This window comes from Rhincodon typus, chromosome 7 (assembly GCF_021869965.1).
Source record: "Rhincodon typus isolate 14 chromosome 7, sRhiTyp1.1, whole genome shotgun sequence".
NCBI lineage: Eukaryota > Metazoa > Chordata > Chondrichthyes > Orectolobiformes > Rhincodontidae > Rhincodon > Rhincodon typus.
The window spans coordinates 78,824,603-78,848,803 of NC_063338.1; the positions used below are offsets into that span (position 1 = coordinate 78,824,603).

At 40.8% G+C, this 24,201-nt stretch overlaps 1 protein-coding gene across 6 annotated transcripts; it reads left to right on the forward strand.

Annotated features, from left to right (window-relative positions):
• The first annotated feature begins 7,123 nt into the window (after nucleotides 1-7,123).
• Nucleotides 7,124-17,067, forward strand: mmadhcb (metabolism of cobalamin associated Db). 6 transcript variants are annotated; one of them, XM_048599455.1, is made up of 7 exons: nucleotides 7,179-7,242; nucleotides 10,828-10,897; nucleotides 11,541-11,574; nucleotides 12,538-12,682; nucleotides 14,926-15,143; nucleotides 16,184-16,292; nucleotides 16,885-17,067. In XM_048599455.1, the coding sequence occupies exons 3-7, from the start codon at nucleotides 11,566-11,568 to the stop codon at nucleotides 17,031-17,033; spliced, it is 630 nt and encodes a 209-aa protein (XP_048455412.1). In that variant the 5' UTR covers nucleotides 7,179-7,242; nucleotides 10,828-10,897; nucleotides 11,541-11,565; the 3' UTR covers nucleotides 17,034-17,067. The 6 variants fall into 6 exon arrangements, with proteins under 6 accessions (XP_048455408.1, XP_048455410.1, XP_048455411.1 ...); XM_048599451.1 differs by lacking the exon at nucleotides 10,828-10,897 and having other exon boundaries at nucleotides 7,124-7,381; XM_048599453.1 differs by lacking the exon at nucleotides 10,828-10,897 and having other exon boundaries at nucleotides 7,141-7,242.
• The last annotated feature ends 7,134 nt before the right edge of the window (nucleotides 17,068-24,201 follow it).

Sequence of the window (24,201 nt, forward strand, 5' to 3'; positions counted from 1 at the left end):
CAAGAATCACAATCATCTTCCTATGTGCCAGATATAACTACATTATACCCATTTATTCCAGTTTTGCTTAGGATCCTTGATGCCACACTCAGTCAAATCCAGCCTTGATGTCAAGACCTGTCATGTTCACCTCACCTGACATCTGGAATTCAGCTCTTTTGTCCATGTTTGAACGAAGGCTGTAATGAGATCAGGAGCTGAGAGGCTCTGGCAGTAGCCAAACTGGGTGTCACTGAGCAGGTTATTGCTGAGCAGGTGCTGCTTGATTGCACAGTTGATGACACTTTCCATCACTTTACTGAAGATCGAGAGTAGACTGATGGGGCGGTAATTGGCCGCGTTGATTTTGTCCTGCTTTTTGTACACAGGACAATTCTCCACATCGTCAGGTAGATGCCTGCATTTTTTTAAAATTTAATTTGATTTACTATTGCTACATGTACCTAGGCAAAATGAAAAATTTAGTTTTGCACTTAGTACAGGCAGATCATAGATTGGCTGAGGGAGTGTCAAATTCTGAAGCACTTCTTCAGTACTATTGCAGGAATGTTGTCAGGGCCCATAGCCTTTGTAGTATCCAGTGCCTCCAACCGTTTTTTGATGTAATGTGTAGTGAATGGAATTGGCTGTAGACTGGTATCTGTAATAGTCAGGACCACTGGAGGATGCTGAAATGGATCATTCACTTGGTACTTCTGGATGAAGATCAATCCATCAATCAAGATTGCTACAAATGCTTCAATCTTATGTTTTGCATTGATATGTTGGGCTCTTCCATTATTGAGGATGGGATATTTGTGGAGACTGCTCCTCAAGTGAGCTACTTAAATGTCCATCACCATTCATGACTGGATGTGGTAGGAATGCAGAGCTTAGACCTGATCCATTGGTTGTGGGGTTGCTTAGCTTTGTCTGTCATTTGCTCCTTATGCAGTTTGGCACGTAGGTAGTCATGTTTGGTAGCTTCACCAGATTGACACCTCATTTTTAGGTATGCTTGGTGCTGCTCCTGGTATACCCTCCTCCTCTCTCCATTGAACCAGGATTGATCTCGGCTTGATGGTAATGGTTGAGTGAGGGATATGCCAGGCCATGAGGTTGCAGATTGTACTGCAATACAATTCTGCTGCTGTGGTTGGTTGGCTCGCTGAGCTGGTTTGTTTTTAATTATCCTTACCATCTGTTTTGTTCTGCTGTTTTGCGGGCTTGTGGGTTGTTGATGGGTGGTTTGTATTTCACACTGCGTGGTAACACCTGGTTTCTGAGGCATCCATGTAGGAAGTAGAGTTGTTCGTTTAATTACCCTTACCATCTTGCTGCTGTTGATGGCCCACTGCAGGATGCCCAGTCTTGAGTTCCTAGATCTATTTGAAGTCTGTCCTATTTAGCGCGGTGATTTGATTTGATTTGATTTATTTATTATTGTCACATGTATCGAGATACAGTGAAAAGTATTGTTTTGCGCACTATCCAGAAAAACCACACTTTACATAAGTACATCAGAGCAATAGGACAGAATGAAGAATACAGTGTGATAGCTGCAGAAAAAATACAGAGAAAGATGGAGGGTATTCTCAGTGTGAAGGTGGGACTTTGTCTCCACAAAGACTGTGTAGAGGTCGCTCTTTCCGATACTGTCATGGACGGATACATCATTAGCTGGCAGATTGGTAAGAATGAGGTCAAGTATGTTTTTCCCTCTTGTTGGTTCCCTCACCACCTGCTGCAGACCCAGTCTAGCAGCTCTGTCCTTAAGGATCTGATCAGCTCAATCAGTTGTGTTGCTGCCAAGCCACTCTTGGTCGTGGACAGTGAAATCCTCCACCCAGAGGGCATTTTGTGGCCTTGCTTCCTCCAAGTGTTTTTCAAAATGAGGGAGTACTGAATAATCAGCCAAAGGAGGCGAGTATTTGGTTATGAGACTTCATGGGGTCAGGAGTCAATGCTAATGAGTTCAGGGGACAAATCCGTATATCACTGTGCCACCCCCTCTGTTGGGTCTGTCCGGCTGATGGGAAGGGCACATCCAGGGATGCTGACGGTAGTGTCTGGGACATTGTCTGATTATGTCAGACTGTTGCTTGACTAGCCTGTGCGATAGCTCCCTCAATTTTGGTACTAGCCCCCAGATGCTAATAAAGGATACTTTGCAGGGTTGACCAGGCTGTTCCTGCCATTGTCTAGATAGATGCCAGGTTGTCCAAACGGTTTTATTTCTTTCTTCAGACTTCATAGCGATTGATACAACTGAGAGGCCTGTTAGGCCATTTCAGAGTGCAGTTAGGAGTCAATCACATTGCTGTGGCTCCGGAGGGGCATGTAGGCCAGACCAGGTAAAGATGACAGATTTCCTTCCCTGAGGAAATTAGTGAGTCATTTGCACCCTAATATCGCTTTATGCGGCTAAGCATCAACCGTTGCTTCATAATGACAGAGATTTACAGCATGGAAAGAGGGGCCTCTGCCCATCGTGCCCACACCACTCATCAAGCACCTATCTACTGTAGTCTGATTTTACGCCACTTGGCCTTGTATGATATGGGGTGCTTCAAATGATCATCCAAATATTGAACTGCTCTGTGATGTTTGAGATGTTCATAGTAGTTGATATGAAAGAAGGTGGATTTTGAAATGCTACTGAAGAATAAGGTGGGATGCATAAATTAGAAAAGGTGCTGGCTGACGATTCACCAGAGTCCATAGAAGGCAATCAACAGAAGATTCACTTGACTGATGCTAGGTATGGAGGGACTGTCGTATAACAGGTTGAGCAGACTGGGCCTGTACACATTGGAATTTAGAAAACCGAGAGGTGATCTTAATGAAACATACAAGATTCTTGGGTGACTTATAGAATTATAGTTCAGTAGAGACCCTTTGGCCCATCGAGTCTATGACCGATAAAAATGACTCTAATGCTACACTAGTCCCGCTTCCCAGCACTTGGCCTATAGTTTTGAATGTTATGACATTTCAAGTGCTCACCCAAGTACTTTGTAAAGTTGCTGACGGTTCCTGCCTCAATTACCCTTCTAGGCAGAGCATTCCAGATTCCTACAACGCTCTGGCTGAAAAGATTTTTCCTCAATTCCCCTTTAAACCTTCTGCCTTTCACCTTACAATTAAGCTCCCTTGTAATTGACCCTTCAACTAAGAGGAACAGCTGCTTTCTATCCACCCTGTCCATGGCCCTCATAATCTTATACACTTCAATCAGGTTCCCTCTCAGTCATCTCTGCTCAATAGAAAATAACTTAATCTTATCCAGCCTCTCTTCATAGCTAAAGCACTTCATCACAGACAATATCCTGGTGAATCACCTCTTCACCACCTCCAGTTTAATCACATCCTTCTTTCAGTGTGAGTGAGTGGGCAAAGGTCTGGCAGATAGGATACAATGTAAATAAATGTGAAGTCATACATTTTGGTAGGAGTAATAGTAAAAAGGATTATTACATGAATGGTAAAAAGTTGCAGCATGCTGCTATGCAGAGGGACCTGGGTGTCCTTGTGCACGAATCACAGAAGGTAGGTCTGCAGGTACAACAAGTAATTAGGAAGGCAAATGGAATTTTGTCTTTCATTGCTAAAGGGATTGAAATAAAAAGCAGAGAGGTTATGTTGCAGCTGTACAAGGTGCTGGTGAGGCCACACCTAGAGTACTGTGTGCAGTTTTGGTCTCCTTACTTGAGAAAGGATGTACTGGCACTGGAGGGGGTGCAAAGGAGGTTCACTAGGTTGATTCCAGAGTTGAGGGGGTTGGCTTATGAGGAGAGACTGAGTAGATTGGGATTATATTCATTGGAATTCAGAAGATTGAGAGGGGATCTTATAGAAACATATAAAATTATGAAGGGAATAGATAAGATAGAAGTAGAGAGGATGTTTCCACTAGCAGGTGAAGCTAGGACAAGAGGGATTAGCCTCAAGATTAGAGGGAGCAGATTTAGGACTGAACTGAGAAGGAATTTCTTCACCCAGAGGGTTGTTAATCTGTGGAATTCCTTGCCCAGTGAAGTAGTTGACGCTACTTCAGTAAACGCTTTTAAAAAAAAGGTAGTTTTTTTTTGAACAATAAAGGAATTAAGGGATACGGTGAGAACGCGGGTAAGTGGGTCTGAGTCCACGAAAGGATCAGCCATGATCTTATTGAATGGCGGAGCAGGCTCGAAGGGCCAGACGGCCTACTCCTGCTCCTAGTTCTTCTGTTCTTGTGACCAGAACTGCAAACAATAGTCCAGCACTGTACCAAAGTTCTGTACAGATCCAACACAATCTCCTCCAAGGTTTTGGAGTAGATTTGTGGCTTGGGTTGTGAGTGTTGCGGTTGGTTGTCTTGCCGAGCTGGTTTGTTGTTCCGCAGATGTTTCGGTACCCTGCTGGGTAACATCATCAGTGCTGTCTCCAATGAAGCATCGGTGTGTTTTCCCACCTGGTTTTTAAACTCTGGAGTCTGTTGAGCTGGATAGCCTCACTTCTGTTTTTCCTTCGTAGTGGAGTGTATATGGGGTCGCGTTCTAAGTGTTTATTGATGGCTTTCTTCATGGAGTACCAGGCTTCTAGGAATTCCCATGCCTGTCTCTGCTTAGCTTGTCCCAGGATTTTGGTGTTGTCCCAGTCGAACTGGTGGTTCTCCTTATCCATGTGGATTGAGATGAGTGAGTATTGGTCATGTCTTTTTGTAGCCAGCTGGTATTCGTGTACCCTCGTTGTTAGTTTCCTTCCTGTTTGTCCGATGTGGTGTTTCTCACAGTCTCTGCAGGAGATCTTATAGATGACATTGGTCCTTTCCATGGTGTGGAATGGGTCTTTAGTTCGGGTGAGCAGTTGTCGTAGGGTTGACGTGGGCTTGTGTGCCACTCTGATGCCCAGCAGTCGTAGGAGTCTTGTGGTTAGTTCCGATGTGTTCCTGATATAGGGTAGTGTGGTAAGTGTGTCGGGGCGTGTAGTATCTTCCTGATGTTGTTCGTGTAGGCATCTTCTGACCCAGTTTTTTGGAATCCGTTACCTTGAAAACCTGGAAGAGGTATTCTTCTTCCACTTGGCGTAGTTCTGTTTTGCTGCAGTGTGCTGTTGCCTATTTAAATAGTGTTTGCACACAGCTTTGTTTGTGTGTGTTGGGATGGTTACTGTTGAAGTTCAGTACCTGGTCTGTGTGTGTGGCTTTTCTGTGTACTTTCGTTTGGAGTTCCCCATTTGTCTTGCACTCTACCATGACGTCCAGGAATGGGAGCTGTTTGTTCTTCTCCTCCTCTCTGGTGAATTTTATTCCGGTGAGGGTGTTGTTTATAAGTTTGTGTATCTGCTCTAGTTTGGTCCGTTTAATGATGACAAAGGTGTCGTCCACGTAGCATATTCATAGTTTTGGCTGGATTAGCGGAAGCGCCATCCTTTCTAGTCTTTGCATCACTGCCTCTGCTATGAATCCGGAGATAGGTGATCCCATGGGTGTCCCGTTGATTTGTTCGTATGTTTGGCCATTGAAAGTGGTGAGGCATAGGTCCAGTAGTTTGAGCATATTGTCTGTGGAGATGGTTTCACTGGGGTCTTCCTCTTGTTCCAGTAGTGCTGTCATTGTTTCCCTCAACCTTATATACACTCCACAACGAAGGAAAACCGGAAGTGAGGCAATCCAGCTCAACGGACTCCAGAGTTTAAAAACCAAGCAGGAAAACACACCGACGCTTCAGCGGAGGCTGCACTGATGATGTTACCCAGCAAGGTAATGAAACATCTGCGGAACAACAAACCAGCTCGGCGAGCCAACCAAACACAACAACCTCCCTCCTTTTATAATCTGTGTCACGACTGATAAAGGCAAGTGTCCTATACGCCTTCTTAACTATAACTACCCTACTAATCTGTTGACACTCTATTCACTGGAGTTTAGAAAAATGAGAGGTGATCTCTGTGAAACAAATAGAGTTATGTTCGGTGCTTGACAGGATACGTCCTGAGAGGATAATTCCCACTACTGGAGCATCTATGACCAGAGGATATGGTCTCAGAATTAAGGGATACCAAATTAAGACTGAAAATAAGGAGGAACTTCTTCCCTCAAAAGGTTGAGAGTCTTTAGAACGCCTTGCCACAGACAGCTGTGGGGACAGACACCTGTGTATATTTAAGGCTGAAATCGATAGATTGTTAATAGGGGAATCAAGGGTTATAGGGAAAAGCAGGAAAGTTGGTTCAGTCATGATCCTATTGAAAGGCAGAGCATGCTTGAGCCGGCAAATAGCCCATCCCTTGTTCCTATATCCCCTGTCAAAGGATAGTGAATCTATGGAGTTCATTCCCAAAGAGGGCTGTTGAGGCCAGGTTAAAAGGAGAGAACGCAGGAGAATGGGATTGAGAGACATATCAATGGTGATCGAGTGGTGCAGGCCACGCAAAGGGCTGAATCCAATAATTCTGCTTCTATAGCTTACGGTCTTATGGGTTTTTCGGTGTATTTGAGCCTAAGATAGACAGGTTGGAAATGAATAATGGTTTATACAGGAAAGCGAAATTGAGGATGATCAGATCAACCACGATTTCATTGAACGGTGGAGCAGACTCGATGGGCTAAATGGCCTATTTCTGCTCCTATATTTTATGGTCTTTCCGCCTGGCACCAGATCTTGGAGGTTTCGCGCTGGCCGTGCCTTCCACACAGCCAGCCACCCGAACTGAGGGCCACTGCTCACCAGCTCCTCGAAAGCACAAATCTTCCGCTGCTGCTCGACGATGACATCCCGCAGCTGCTGATGAACAAGACGGTGCGTCTCCCCCTCCGCCATGGCTCGGGGAATGGAGAGAGGGCAGGAAGCGGGCCCAGCCAATCGCGTAGCCGCTTCAACTGCGGTGTCCTCAGAAACAGCCAATTGCAGCGAAATTCAGGAAACGAGCCTGACGACAGCGTCGCGTTATGGGGGAGGGGTGTGAAATCAATGTTCGGTTTCTATCTGGCGCCAGATTTCGTTTTACAGACGGGACAGGGAATGAATAGTTTATCCTATTTGTTCAAAGAATGTAAATACCTGAGAGAACCTTCGTGATGGCAGGATGGACTACCAGAATAAGGCCTGGATTGCTCACGTCAGGTCCCGTTGCTATGGAGCGCCATGTTTACGGGTGACGGTGGGGGGGCGCGATGACGTCACACGCATGCGTACGTGCGTTTTGGCTCGTTGGCTGGAGGCGGTGAGACACTTTCGGAGAAGGAGAAGGAGCAGAGAAGGTGAACGTGACCACCTTCCTGTGAGTTTGAGCTAGAGGAGGCAGCATTGTCTTCCGCCTCGCCCCGGCCCCGCATCGTGAGGTTCACTATCAGAAAATAAAGGTCTATATGTGAGTGGAGCCCGGCAGCTGTTGAGCAGGCCCGAGCCAGGTTGGATCTGTAGGTCTCTCTCGTACTTATCTGGTTAAAACTCCTTGGTGGAGGATGTACCATAATTTCAACACTCAAATGTTATAAACCCTCCGTGCCCGAACTAGCTTCTTACTTCAGGAGTAGCGAGGCACGATGGGCCGAATGGCCATCGCCACTCTATAGATCCTTGGTCTCTGTGCGTCCCGTTCCTCACCCCTGTTCTTTCCCCCCAACCCCGTCGATCATGCGAAGGCTCATAGTCGGTTTGCACACGTAAACTGAAGGTACCTTCCTGTAACTAATCACTCATCAAGCTCCCACCCAGAGCAGAAACTTTCGTTCTGTGTGTTGGGAAGGCTGAAACCATTGTTTTTGGTGGTTTCTCCAAAATCTGTTCCCCAGCTACTAACCTAGTCTGTCTTCCTACCACTTACTTTTTTTTGGGATGACTGACTCAACAACAATACCGATTCTTCATAGAGTGTGTGTACACGGCAGGTGTTTGCACATATGCAGGAGTGATTTCAGTCTGTAGCTTCTCAAGAAGTTGATCAACTTGCCTGGTTTCCGTTTGGCAATGACAATCACAATCCAAATATTTTTGAGATGCATCTGGATTCCATGGTACTTTTGTACTAGTTTCACCAGTTGACTTGATAGAGAAGTGCTGAAGAGATGCTCGGTTATCATTGAGGCTAATCTCTATTTTTAAAATCTAGTGTGATTGTAGTGCCTTCATCGCAGAAGGATTGTTCATTGCAAATGATGGCTCTCACGCTTAGTGTTATTGCTAAATGATTGTTTCACAGCCTATGTAGTTGTCTCACTGATTGTTCTGCTGGAGCAGGTTCTGTGTCTGTTTTGTCCATTCTTCCTGGCAACCTTGGAGATGCTCTTCTTGGCAGCCAGGATAAAGAGGCCTAAGTAAAGGTTGCTGGACCGGTAAAGTTAACTCTGGTGTCTCTTCACAGATGCTGCCAGACCTGGTGAGCTTTTCCAGCAACTTCTGTTTTGGAGTAAAAAGGCCAACAGACCAATGACCACATTCCGGTGTCATTGGGATTTGAGTCACCACTTCTGCGACTTTGGTTGCATTCTACCATGGGAATTATTTCAACAGAATAGTTAAGATTTTGAAGCCACTTCTGTTGGTATGGGGGTGACATTGGATGTTGGCAAAGTTGGAGAGTATTTTTCAGGCTGTTTGCAACAGGCTAGTGTTTTGAACTGGAGAAATTATAGTGAATTTTGCACCGTGGTCACTCCACAGAGTCAGAGAGATGTACAGCATGGGAACAGACCCTTCAGTTCAACTCATCCATGCTGACGAAAGGTGTTTGTGTGAAGAATAGTTGTGTGGTGTGTTTGAAGAATAGTTTTCCACTGACATCAGTTTGTGAAGTTAGCTCTATTGACTTTGTTTACTCCAGGGTTGTCCTGTTCGTTATTACAGACGTGCATTTCTTTGTGTATGACAGTACCAGTGATATGTGTCATGAACATTTTGAGATTTTAATAGTGTTATAGAGTCATAAAAATATACAGCACAGAAACAGAACCTTCGGTCCAACTCATCCATGTCAACCAGTTATCCTATATAAACCTGATCCCATTTGCCAGCATTTGGGCCATATCCCTCTAAATCTTTCCTGTTCGTATACCCATCCAGGTGCCTTTTAAATATTGTAATTGTACCAACCTCCACCACGTACTCTGGTAGCTCGTTCCATACACGCAGCACCCTCTCCATGAAAAAGTTGCCCCTTAGGTCCCTTTTATATCTTTCTCCTCTCACCTTAAACTTATGCCCTCTAGCTTTGGACTCTCCCACCTTGGGGAAAAGACCTTGTCTATTTAACCTATCCATGCCCCTCATGATTTTATAATCCACTGTAAGATCACCCCTCGGCCGCTGACGCTGCAGGGAAAATAGCCCCAGCCTATTCAGCTTCTCCCTGTAGCTCACACCCTCCAACCCCAGCAACATCCTTGTGAATTTTTCCTGAATCCTTTCTAGTTTCACAACATCTTTCCTGTAGGAGGGAGATTCTTGTTCCTGACCTGTTGGGCATGTTGCTGAACCTGAAGAAGGGGGTAATGGCAGTTTGAGTTATTGCACAAAAGACCAGGATCATTATTTAATCACCAGTTTCATGACATTAAGCATTATTTCTAACAACAGTGGACCAAGTGAAGGCTGCCATTTTCCAATTGTCAATAGTATGCAGAGTTTAGGGAAAGATATCCAACAAAACTGGGCTTATGGTTTCACTCTTTCAAGTTCCAGTCCCCAAGATGATTGCTCCCTCCCATCATCTCCAAATTCCCACAGAACACTCAACCTGAATATTTGATTATATTAAACTTGACCTGAATTGTTGATCAACTAACCCCAGCTTTTGTTTTTGGCAGCTATGTTGGAAGCTGGAGGGCAAAACCAATTTTTTTTAGTGAAAGATATAGTGTGTTAAGGATCAGATCTATAACTGGAGAGTATTGTTACATTAGTGCTTCACTGAATCTAAATTAATGAGAAATTGAGGTTGAGTATCGCCTGTTATGTAAACAGTATTAATAAAAAGTTGGAATGTTGGCTTCAAAATCTCCATAAGTTTTAGTTGATGAGTGACTTGTGATTCTGTGAAGTGACTTTCTAAAACAAAACCTGGATAGAAATAGCTTTTGAGTTTGAAATGCTGAGTAGGGTCTGCTAACTTGGGCCACTTGAACAAAGCATTTGCTTTCCTAAAGTCATCAGTGATATTATTTTAAATCTGTGTTTCTGGTCGTTAAAGTGATGATGTAACAGTATTTTCATGTCCTTCAGAAGGCAAAAGTGGGTGGTATCTGTTCTATCAACTGGGGAAATGGCCTGTCATATTTAAAATTTGTCTGTCAGAAATCAGGATTATCGTTCTTCTCCCTTCCCTGCTCTCACAGGATATTTTTATAATTTGTAATTATTTATTTTCTAGCATAGAAATGGTATTGACGGGATGGGTGAAAACCAAACTTGAATTGTTTGAAAGAAAGCTTAACTAATAAAAGTTACTGTAATTCTTTTTCATTTCAATATACATGTCTATATTTTGTCAAAGAGAATTATTTCTTTTTCCAAACTGGTAATCTTATTTTTAAAAAAATGAACTTTTTGGGGATCAGCTAGCTCAGTTGGCTAGATTGTTGGTTTATAATACAGAGCACTGCCAACAATACGGGTTTAATTCCCACATTGGCTGAGGTCACTGTCAAGGTCCCTCATTTTCAACCTTGCCCCTCATCTGAGGTGTGATAACCTCCAGGTTAAACTTACCACCAGTTGTTCCCTAATGGGTGAGCAACCCTGTTGTCCTTTGACTATATATTGTGAAAAATTTGCCTGAAGCTTATGGTTTGAATACTCACTGCTCTCTATCATATAACCACTATCTTGTAAAAGTATTTCTCTTACAAATAACAGTTTTCCTCCTTAGATCAGAAAGAAGGCTTCCCCAGAAGTTAAAAGTAAATTGTAATTGTAGATTGTCTTCAGAGATATCCATTGTGAGTTCTTTATAGATCATTTTCAATTGATACTTGCTTTCTAAAGTGTAAACAGAGCTGATGTCACTAACCCCCACAGTTTACATAGTGCTGAAAGTAAAATAGCCACTTCAATTAATATTTAACTATTTATCTGAAGAAGTAGCAGTAAATCTTTGTACACTTTTTCATATCTTCAGATGTGCAGCAAGTTAATGCTGATTCTCTCCATTTGTACAATTTATTACAGTTTTTTTGTAGAATTGATGTTATGAGATTATGTCGCGACAGATTGTGTTTATCCACATTTAACCTCTTAAAACATAAATTTGGTATAGCTACTACATTACTTACCTTGCCTTTATGGTAGCACATAATATAGTTTTAGCCAGTGAGTCCAGTCCCAGTGTCTCAAAAATAATCTGATGCTATATCTTGAGTAGGATTTGATGTATCAAGGTAATTTACTGTATATGATGACTTAAATACTGAAAGTTTTTAGGTTTGTAGTTGATCATTTTCTAGGAGTAAAATTAAGGGTGAAACAGAGAAAATCTGAGTGGCTGAACTAAAAGCTTTGTTCCATATTGTCAAAGTTAATTGTGGAATATTTTAATATAATTAAATTCCTGGTGATCATTTTGTTTTCTGTTCTGCGGGACAGGTGCTGGGTGCAGAACCCGAGCAAAATGGCTAAGGTACATTTTGGATTATTTTCTTGTCTTAATGTTTCTGAAGAGTGTATGAATAAATACTAAACTTACACTGCTAGAGGAGGGCCACTTTTCATTGGAGGCAAATATATATCTATGTTCTGTTAATCTTGTGTACATTTCTTTGGTAGATGTTAGAGCTGGGGAATGGCATTTTTACACGCAATATTTATGTTAAAGGTCAGATGAAACAACGTCAGAGTATGCCCATTACATCAATGTAACATTCACCCCTTCCATGCTATCACAGGACCTCTCCAAAATTGCTCATAAGTGCTGAACTGAAAGCAATTCGTGTAGATCCCTGCCCACTAAGAACTTGAGATTGACTGAGTGTGTTTTATGTTGGATCCTTAAAGTCATTAGAAACTGGAGACGGTGTCCCAGCGATGGAAGTCTGTGTGCAATTAACTTTGTCACGTAATTCACCATTTGTAAGCATTTATTAAAGACATTGTAAAGCTTTGTTTTCTTATCTTTTATCTCAGTTTCCTACTGTCTATTTTCCTTCTTTGTTAGCTCGTGGATTGCTATATTTAGCACTGTGCTACATTTTTCTCCCATCCTTAGTCCCTATTTAATAGACTTGGTGAAGGTGTTAGCACCACTTTGTCTTTTATTTTTCCTTCCTTTCTTCTATTTCCCTGTTCCACTTGGGAGAGCAGTCTGATACACAAGACTGGAGGCACATCATTGACTTGCCAAACTATCCAGAGTCCAAACCTCAGCCAGACTTGGGCAAGAAATCAAAGAGGATCATGGGTCAAAATTGTCCCTTCTGCCTTCAAATGTAGCATACTTGTTTCTTAAACAGAAGCATTTACCTCTCTAGGTTGATTCTGGGCTGTAACAATTAGCTGGTGCAACATTTACTTATAGTTTGAAAAATTATGTATATTCAATTTAATTTTATTTTACTCCTTTTACTTTTACAACCCACTCAAACAGGCACTGTGCACCAAGGCCAGGTTCGTGACCTACTTGCCAGGTGTTCATGCATTAATTAGAAGGATTGCAACCTTTAGGACATTTTCCACAGCAGGCTCTTCAGGGTCTGATGAGCCTTATGTTGCAGTTATACCACCCGATCAAGGTAGGAACAGTTTTCCTCACTTGTCACTTGGTAGTATAGAACCTTGACTGTTGCTAAAAGAAGAAGACATGCTGTTGAAGCCTTTTATTTTCCATCATCAGGACAGATAAAAGAATACTACATTTCAAATACAACAAAATTTTACATTGTATTATCACTCATTATGTTTGTGGAAAGCTTGCTCAGAATTGATTGGAGCAACTCATTCAACCATTTGGCCAATTCATTTTACAGAACCAATCATAAATAAGATAGCGCATAAAGTGACATCACCAACATCTGTCAGGCAATCCATATATCTGTCAGCACGGTAAGCCATAAGGACTGATCCGATCAAGTAAACCAGTAGGCAGCTCATTATTCTTAAACAAGTCTAACTTGCTAACTTTTGTAATTTGTTTTCGAGTAGGACTGTGCAGGTGTGCTCCAATGGATACAGATTTGGACCTATCAATCACTCATCCAATTTCCATATGCAGTGCTGCTGGTAGTAATAACTACACAACCTTACTTTAAAGCAAGTTTTTTTTTTAAATTGTTAGACCTGTGTAACAGTTTTAAAATCAGAAATTGCTGGAAAAACTCTCAAGAGGTTAGGCAGCATCTGTGGAGAGAAAGCAGAGTTAACATTTATAGTCCAATGACTCTTCTTCATCCTGAAAACATTAACTCTGCGCTCTCTCCACGGATGCTGCCTGACCTCTTGAGTTTTTCCTGCAATTCCTGATTTCAAGCATCCACAGTTGTTTGGTTTTGTGTGACAGTTTCCTGATTTTTATTAAATATTCCCTATTGCAACACCTGAACCAATCAGGCTCAATTTGGCTTTTTTAGAATTTAACAAAAGCTTTGACAAAACTTAACGTAATGGTAAATTCTTCATGGCATTGCCTTGCTTGGAAAAACAAATCAACATCCTTTTTCCCTTGTAATGTAAATTGTGGTTCCTTTGAAATTTAGTATTCTTGCATTTGTCCTGATGCTTTCAAGACAAAAAGCTTGACAGCATTTCTCTTTTTCAACAATATTAATTTTCCTCACTGTTAACATTTGTGTTACTAAGTCAGGATAGATAAAACTCATTTGGAAGACTATTTCTAAGATATTTTTGCGTTTTCTTTTAAGTACAAACACTCATTGCTAAGCAAGCTATGCCTATATATTATGATTTTGGGTCTTTCTATTCTAAATTATAAGGGGACACAGTAAGAACTGAACTTATTAAAGATAAGATGGTTGTGGCAGGTGAGAACCAGATTTTTGAAATAGAGAAATGAATAAGCCATGTAACAATGGAAAAGTTTCTTATTTTTTGGAAGTTAGTAGCTGCTACCCGCTTTACTATAAATCCTTCCTTCTCTAGATATACATCCGGCTATTCACTGAACTCATTTAAATTTTTTCAGCGTGTTCCCCACCCTTTGCATGAAGGAATGTATTTAGTAGACTTCACTGGTAATTGCTTCGCATCTCTTACCCTTCAGGTGCTTGTGCTGTCCCAGCTCACACTGTAATTTGTTTCCTTTTGTTTGAACCCTTCATCATCGTGAATAATTTTCTGAACTTAATTCGTAAGAATTCCCATCATAGTCTTAAACTTCAATTATGTAATTTGCTATGTCCATTTTTACCAAACAAAATATGCTGACAGTTTGTTACTTTTCTTCACATAACATGACTGAGTCTCAGGGATTCAAGTTATGCTGTTTCAAAACCAGTTCATAGCCTTCCAACAGTCAGGGAATCAAAACAAAATGTAGCAGTCCAGATGGACTCTAGTCATTGCTTTATATTTGGCTTAGTTGATAGTTAATCTATGTTGTCTAATGCAAATTGCTAACTTGCGGCATATACATTGATTTTAGTGGAACTGTCTCACATGTGAGTGCATAATACAGGTCAGTGAGTATTAATCATTTACATAAATATTAATTCTATTCAGCAACTGCGCAGACACCACACGCAACAATCAAAACCCCTTCACGATCTCCTTCTCAATTTGCTTCTGATTTACTTAATATACACATTTTATAAATAAATGTAAATAAGTAACTAGTGCCAACAAAAGATCTGTAAATAAATGTTAATAACATTAAAAATTAAGCCCATGTTATGAAACTTCTTCGTAATAACATTGGAGTGTTTTTGTTTATTTTCTATTCTCCCCACTTCTGTGTACTTTTTGAAAATTAATACTCTGAGTTTAAATAAATATATCTTTCATTCATGCTTTTTATTGCCAGGTTTACAGACTGTATGGCCAGATGAACAGATGGGACCATTTGGACCTCAGGATCAGCGATTTCAGCTGCCGGGTAACATAGGGTTTGATTCCCATATTAATGGCATTGCTAACCAGAAGAGAATTTCAACAAACAGAATACTTCCAGATGTGCTAACTGAGCCATTAACCAGTGAGAAGCACGAATTCATTCTTGCGCAATTTGTCAACGAATTTCAGGCAAGACATCACCATTTTCTAGTAAATTATTGGCTGTAAATGTTAACAAGTTGTCAACCTCCTGTGACTAATAATTTGAATTTCTTCCTGTTTGTCTTCTGTTTCATACTAACTTGTAATGAAATGTGATCAAAGCTCAATGTATATCAATCAATTAACATAAGATTTAGTTCCTTTTGTGAAACTGGTGACCAACATTTTCTTTTATTCACTCAGGATGGGGGTATCACTGAGTGGCCAGCTTTTATTGCCTGTCCCTAGTTGCCCTTGAGAAGGTAGTGGTGAACTGCCTTCTTGAACATCTACAGTCCACCTGCAGTGGGTTAGCTCCAGGCGCCTTTAGGGAGGGAATTCCAGAACTTTGAACCTGAGACACTGGAGGGATGGCAATATATCTTCAGGATATTCCATCATTCCTTAATCAGCTTCCCCCGAGTCCAGGAACTGTGATGAACTTTATCTTAATTTTATTTTTATTTTTAAGTATGACTTCTGTCATTGCAGGCACTATGGTGGTTCGACTTATGAAACTCTTCAGTCTATTTTTCATGTAAAACTACACATGACAATAAATTTCTATTCTATATTTCTGAGTTAGGATGATAAGGGGATTGGAGGCGAACTTGAAGGTGGTGATGTTCCCATGCATCTGCTGCCCTTGTCCTCCTAAAACAAAGTGCTCATGGATTTGGAAGGTGCTGTCTGAGGAACTTTGGTGAATTTCTGCAGACCATTTTGTAGATAGTACACACTGCCATTGTTGAGCATTGATGGTGGAAAGAGTAGATGTGGTGTTAATCAAGTGGGTCGCTTTGTCCTGGGTGCTGTCAAGCTTTTTGTGTTGTTGGAGTTCTACCCATCCATGAAAGTGGGGTGTGTTCCATCGCACTCCTGATTTATGACTTGGAGATGATGGATAGGCTTTGGGAGTCAGGAGGTGAATTAACTAGCCAATATATTGCATATATTCCTATATTACCACTAATCCATGAGCTTTTATTTTGCAATAACTTGTCCTTTATATGTCACATTTCTTTTAGGGAAATGAAGCTGAGCCTCAACCACAGGAAGTCACAACTGCTGAAAATTATTTTGAGAATGCAAAGGTAGAATGTGCAATACAAACTTGCCCAGAACTACTTCGCAAAGGTCTGTTTAAGTTTCTTTGCGTAGAATTTAAGCTTTAGAGTTTAAAAAGTAAATGTGCCTTTGAATTTAAAATAAGTTAAAGAAGTTGCATGTGTGTGTATATTAGTATCACGCTGTCCTGATGCTCTCTTCCAAGTTTTGGAAGCTGGTGAAACTTGATGGTAACATTTAGCATGCTTAATTGTGAATACCCAAACAAGGATATGTTTTTGACAGTCTAATTTCATCATGTCCTTTTCTCTCTCTTGTGTTTTTCCTTTTTTTTTTGATGGAGAAGTAGAATGAAGACTATTTTCAGTCTATGCCATTGATACTTTCCTAATTATAGAACTGTTAAACATTTCTAATCATACAACATAACAAAGTGTATGCGGTACCTAAACTTTTTGCATGAACCAGAAATGCAGCGGTTTGAATTCAATTGAGCTGTTAGATCAGGAAGAAGAAAATTATTGTTTCTCGCCACTAGTAGTCCATGTTACAGATTTACTCAGCTCAGAACCAAGTGTGCGTACAACGAAATTACTTGAAATTTTTTATTTTGTGTATTTTGAGCCACAGAATTTATTTGGTCTTCATGTTATTTTTCAAGATTTTCAATCTATGTTTCCTGAGGCTCCAGTTGCAGGATTCACAGTACTTACTGTAACACAACGGAGTGTTAATGATATGACTATTTGGAATGAAGCAGTAGAGGAGGAACGAGAGCAGCTACTGGAGAAAGTAAGTAATATATATTAAAATGTCTATTAATGTAGGTGTATAGGGAAACATGAAATGCGTCTGAAGGGAGAAAGTGGATTTAAAAACTTGATCAAAAATTCTTTCAGCCATCCTACAGACTAATTCTAGAGCTTAAAACGCTAATTTGACATTACCTTTTCAGTGCTGCTTGATTTACATGTCTTTTCCTTTGCTCGTAAGCTTCACTTAATAATTAGTAGAATTGATGAGACACAGAGAATTACTGGGTGTAGTTAGCCGAATAGTGGTGGGCAGTCACTTTTTGGGCCATTATGGTTTAGCCTAAATTTACCTAAGATTGGAAATTACACACTTTGATAAGGGCTCTTGTGGCATGGTGTTAACATCCTTCCTCTCGGCCAAAAGGTCTGGGTTCAAGACCTGCATGCACCAGAAATGTATCACAAAACATCTGAACAGGTTGATTAAAAAGAAAGCTTATAAGCTGAGGGAGGGTGTCTTGTGACATTGTGGTGGTGTTCCCACCTCTGGGCCAGATTGTGCAGGATCAAGCCTCACCGTTTCCAGAGGTGTACCAAAACGCGTCTGAACTGGTCGATTAAAGTAACTGTGTTGACATATTGGCCTTCCACAGTTCCAACAAGTCTGTCCACACTGTAGCACAATGAAATTAGAAAGTTTCATTCGGCTCGTCCAGTCTGCCCTTCCATTCAATCATGCCCGATAGATTTCCCAACCCCAATCTCCTGCCTTCTCCTGGTAACCCTTGATCCCCTTAACAATCAAGAACCTATTTAACTCTGTATCTCTACATTGACAAATAGAAAGCAGCCAGAACTCAGCATCTTGCAATCAAATGTGTTTTATCCCTTGATTTCCATTCATCCTTTGTTTTTGTTCCATCTGCCTTCTTGCTGTATCAAAACCTTCGTCTTGTTGGGTTTCTGTGATCCGTTGATAGACTTGACTAATTTATAGATGTGTTTTACTTCTGGCTCACCTTTTTAAATGAGAGCTTAATTTTGAGCCAAGCAGTTTTTCAGCCATTTTGTAATCTCTTTAATATTTTGGTTATTGTTTTGAAATAAATGCTATCCGTGTGATGACAGTGCCAGCAGTTGAGTTGTTAATTTCGGTTCCTCTGATAGTCTTTAACTTGAATCACTTTGAGAAATGTTGGAGATGGAGTAGCTTCAAGACAAATTGGTTGCTAAGATCTGGCTGGGTTAGTGCAGCAGTTGTTGGTTTTGTATTATTCAGACAAATGTAATTCACAGGTTTTCTTAACACTTATGCAGTCAGTCTTCAGTCAGATTCTCATGCAAATGAGCCAAACGCCACAGTGATAGTGTTTGCATTAGGTAAAGTTAACAGAAAACTACCTATTAATGGATCGATTAGCATTCTCTTGCTTTTACAGCAAACACTATGTTGCATATGCTCAAATGCTGAGTGCTTGTGTTTTGGTGAACTTGAAGTAAGTTGATAAAAACAGTGCTGGAAGAACTCAGCAGATCCAGCAGCATTTGTAAAGAGAGAAACACGTAACATTTCGAGTCCGGTATGACTTCTTCAGAAGTCCCAAAGAAACGTAATATTGGATTCAAACTTAAACTTTGTTTTTCTCTTCATAAATGCCATCGGATCTATTGAGTTTCACTAATACTTTGCTTTTATTTCAGAGCTCCAGCATCCACAGCACATTGCTTTTATTGAATAAGTTAATATTGTTGTGAATCTTAAGATCATGTGAGAATACTGACCATAGGAGATACTTTAAAACTACAAGTGAGCACACACAATTACCAGGCAGGAAAATACCAGCTGATCTGTCAGGTTTGCCCTACATCATGACGGCCTAATCTTGCTGGCTAAACATTCTTCTCATCACCCACAAATGTCAACTCATGTCCACCCCCACAACTGTGCAATCACCTGAGATGCTGAAAAAAAATGAAGAAAACGATCCAGGACTAATAGGAGAAAAGTGTTCTGTAAGGTTTCCACTCTAACCTGTTCTGATGGAAGGCAGTCGAAAAAGTCACACTGTCACCTTTTGATGTAATGAGGCTTTTGACAACTATAAAGTGACAAAAGCTTTTACCGGTGTTCTCTTTAACTTATCGTTATGGGATTTCAATTTGGAGCCTTAGGTTAAAGATTGTTGGTAGCCAACCATAAAGTCAACTGTTACAGTAATAGGCTGGAAGCCTCAGTTCTCCCAGGCAGGCAGAAAAAGACAAAATACTGGCACTTAAAAATTAAACTGATGTGTTGTAAGAGGGAGGAGTGAGCCTGGTGAAAAGAGCATTTCCTTAGATAGTTCTAATGAAGGGGTATCAGGCATAAATGTTAACTGTGTTACTGAATGCACTTGACCTGAGTGCTTCCAGCATTTTTTGTTTTTTATATGATTTCCAGCATCTGTAGTTTTATTCCAACAGTGAAGTAATCTGCCTTGCAGTGTTTGCTTGCGGCTACCAGTAGATGGCCTTTTCTTTTCAGCAATACTTCTGACTTGTTGGATTTGATTCTCTCAAAACAGGGGTGTAATTCTCAATCATAAAAATTCCTTAAGTTTTAAATAATCTTGTCTTGAGCTACACAGCTGCTCTTTGTATCCAAAAAATGGAACAAAACAGAAGCAATATCATATTCTTTTTTGGAGAAAATGGAAAAGAAAATGCAAGTAAGATAGCTTAATTCAGTCAGTTCCATTAATTGGCAATAGCCATCTAACATTATTATCCTCCAACCAAGTCAAAAGGTGCATTTCTACCTTGTGATGAGTATCATATATGCAAGATGTCCTGCTGTCTCATTCATAATTGATTTAAAAAGCAGTATCTCCAAATAGGTGAATATTTATTTATCTACAATACTTCATTAAATTTGACTTCCCTCTGTGAATTAAACAATGCTTTGTTTTATTGCCTGGATCAAGTTAGGGTTTTCAACTAGTAAACATTAATCCCAACAAATAATGCAATGGTGCATTAAACAATTTGAACTGTACCCTTGCATTAACCTAATAATCAGAAAAAACAAAAGGATTTGTATTAGTAATGATCTTTTAACTTCTATTTCTATGTTAGTTTATTTCAAGTTCAGGTTAGGGCAGGTATGTGAAACTTCCTTCTTAAACATTTATCCAAATATTTTCAACTCTGTCCTGTCATTATTAATTGAAGTTAAACAACAGTGGCCAAGAATCTTGTCCAAGGGCATATTTGTCAATATTGTGGTTTCTCTGAATAAACGATATTGTTAGTTTATTCCATCAATGTGAAAAAAAATGTGCAGAAGCTAATGAATCTGCAACTAACCCAAAAGGGAAATGTTTCTGAAACAGCTGTTTTCTCAATTGACAATCTCAATTGTTGAAAACCATAAATTGGATATATTGAAATGAACAAACATGCAATTTATGTTTACAAACTCATATCTATTGCATTGAAACAATTCAATAACTTTATTTTATTTTTGTTTTGGGTGAAATAATAAAGCTTAGTTGAAGAATAATAAACATGGTGATTGCTTTGATGTGTTTTTGCTAAAGATTAGTGAGAATGCAGACTTTCTTGTGAAATTCCCAAAGCAACAAGTTGCTAGTGGTTTTTGGCAAATCATTTGATGATCATCGAAATTCAGCCTTTTCTCCAGTGGGATGATGTTAAAAGACACTTTTTCTGAAGACTTCCTGTTTTAATACAGAGATGAGAAGAACCTTTCTCGCTCAGAACATTGATAATGTTTGGAATTTCTGCCCCAGAGTGTTATAAAATGCTTAGTCGTTAAACATTTTCAAGAGAGGAAAGACAGGACATCAAGGGATATAGAACTAGATGGAAAGTTTTGAGATCAGCCATGATCTTAGTGAAAGGTGGAGGAGACTCAAAGGCATCCATTGCCAATACTTACTCCTACTGAACCAATCCATGCCTAAATGCAACAAGATCTGGACAATATACAGGCTAGGACTGACAAGTGACAAGTAGCAATCACACCACAGAAGTGCCAGGGAATGAAAGAATCTAACAAGAGAGAATCTAACCATCACCCCTTGACATGCAATGGTATCACCAATGCTGAAACCCCCACCGTTGACCAGAAACTAAACTGAACTAGTCATAACATGTCCCTAATAAGCATCCGTCTGCAAAGCATGAGTCTGGTCTGTGATACAGAATACTCTCCACTGGCCTGGATGAATGCAACTCCAGCAACACTCAAGAAGTTTGACACCACCCGAATCGAAGTAGCCCATTTGACACCACATCTCAACCATTCAGTCTCTCCACCACCGATGCTCAGTGGCAGCAGTGTACGCCATCTGCAAGTTGCAGTGCCAAAATTTCCCCAGTCTCCTTTGACAGTACCTTCCAAACCCATAACAGTTACCATCTAGAAGGACAAAGGTAGCAGATACAGAGTATCTGTATTGGAATATGTATTGGAATACAGAGTACTGGGCTATTGGTAAGATTCTTGGTGGTGTGGATGAGCAGAGAGATCTCGGTGTCCATGTGCAGAGATCACTGAAAGTTGCAACCCAGGTTGATGGGGTTGTTAAGAAGGCGTACGGTGTGTTAGGTTTTATTGGTAGAGGGATTGAGTTTCGGAGCCATGAGGTCATGTTGCAGCTGTACAAAACTCTGGTGCGGCCGCACTTGGAGTATTGCGTACAGTTCTGGTCACCGCATTATAGGAAGGATGTGGAAGCATTGGAAAGGGTACAGAGGAGATTTACCAGGATGTTGCCTGGTATGGAGGGAAGGTCTTATGAGGAAAGGCTGAGGGACTTGAGGCTGTTTTCGTTAGAAGAAGGTTAAGAGGTGACTTAATAGAGACATACAAGATGATCAGTGGATTAGATTGGGTGGACAGTGGGAGCCTTTTTCCTGGGATGGTGATGGCTAGCACGAGGGGACATAGCTTTAAATTGAGGGGTGATAGAAACGGGACAGATGTCAGAGGTAGGTTCTTTACTCAGAGAGTAGTAAGGGCGTGGAATGCCCTGCCTGCAAAAGTAGTAAACTCGCCAACTTTAAGGGCATTTAAATGGTCATTGGATAAACATATGGATGATAATGGAATAGTGTAGGTTAGATGGGCTTCAGATTGGTTTCACAGGTCGGTGCAACATCGAGGGCCGAAGGGCCTGTACTGCGCTGTTATGTTCTATGTTCTAGATACAATAGAACACCATCGCCTCCAATTTCATTTCTAAGCAACTCTCCATCCAGACTTGGAAATATATCACCATTCCCTCAGTGTCACTGGGTCAATATCCTGGAACTCCCTCCTAATGGTATTTTGGGTGTACCTATTTTTAATGGACTGCTGCAGTTCAAGTAGGCAGCTCACAGCTATCTTCTAGAGGGCAACTAGGGATTGGAAATTCATACTGGCGTAACCAGTAATGCTGACATCCTGTGAGTGAATTTTAAAAAAAGAACTTGTATGTTCATTTGTGTGGCTTAGAAACAAGTTACTTCGTGGGCTATCAGAACCAAGTCATATGATCGTGACCTGAATATGCAACCAGTGGAATTGCAATATCAAGATATCATGTTGCATAAGTAGAGGCACTCCAAACAATGATGTTGTGCAGTTTTATTAGCAATAATCAAGAAATTTAAATGCAAATCTTTCATTAGAAATTACTTTTGGCTGCACTGTAATCTAAAGCTCAGTTGGTGTGCTGAGATGAAGAGAAAATTGCTTGTTTTTTTCTTGGTTCTCAGGGAAAAGACTTCCATTATTCATATTGGTTGATTGACTCAAAGCATTTCACACCCAGTTATATTTTGTTTGCTGTGCATGGAGAAACTTTGCATGTTGTGCACGCATAGTGACTGTGGAGAAACTGATGACTTGGAATTCCTCATTTTCCAGGCTGGAAAATGGGACAACTGGTGTTAAATTACAAAATGCATGATGAACTCTGGACCATTAAAATGGAATCATTAATGGAAACCAACGGGATGGGCTACATCTTTCCAAATCGCATATCTAGTGCTGTAGATAGGGCTTTAAACTAAAGCACGGGAGAGTGGGTTCAGCTGCATGCAAACTTAAATGCAAAATTAAAGCAGAGGAGGGCTGAGGAGTGATTATTAAAGTTTCCATAGGCGAGGCGACGACCTCGAGATGTGAGAGCTGGACTAGCCCCATTTGTCAGCATTTGGCCCATATCCCTGTAAACACTCCCTACTTGGAAGTGTATGGTAAAACAGGGTTGAATCGGCATGACCTTGTCAAGGGGAGGTAATGCCTGACAAATCTGTGAGAATTCTGTAAGGTGGCAACAAGCAAATTAGACAAAGAAGACCCTGTGGATGTGATCTATTTGGAAATCCAAATATGTCTCTGACAAGGTATCAAACAGGAGGCTGCTAAATAAAAGCCCATAATGTTAGGGACAAGATATGGCATGGATAGAGGTTTGGATGGCTGGCTGGCAGAAGGCAGGGAGTGGGAATAAAGGGGTCATCTTCGTGATGGCAGCCAGTAACTAGTGGCGTTCCATAGCGGTCACTGTTGGGGCCACATTATTAATCAGAACAAAGGAACTGTGAGGGTATTGTTGCTAAGTTTGCCGATAATACAAAGAAAGGTGGAGGAATAGGTAGTGTTGGGGAGGCAGCAAGGCTGTAGAAGGACTTAGATGGGTTAGGAGAGTGTGCAGAGAAGTGGCTGATGAAATACAATGTGGGAAAGTGTGAGATTATGCAGTTTGATAGGAAGAATAGAGGCATAGATTAATGGGGAAATGCTTTGGAAATCTGAAGCACAAAGGAACTTGGGAGTCCTAGTTCAGGATTCTTTTAAGGTTAATGTGGGTTCAGTTGGCAGTTAGGAAGGAATTTGCAAATCTAGCATTTATTTTGAGAGAACTAGAATACAAGAGCAGGGATCTATTACTGAGGCTCTGGTTGGACCATATTTCGAATATTACAAGCAATGAATTTAAGGAACAATAAACTGGCATTGGAGAGGGTCCAGAGGATGTTTACAAGAATGATCCTGGGGATGAATGGCTTGCCGCATGAGGGTCTGTATTCGATGGAGTTTAGAAGGATGGCGGAGAATCTCATTGAAGCTTACAGAATATTGAGAGGAACACAGCAGGCCAGGCAGCATCAAAGGAGCAGAAAAGGTGACGTTTCGGGTCGGGACTCTTCTTCAGAAGAAGGGTCCC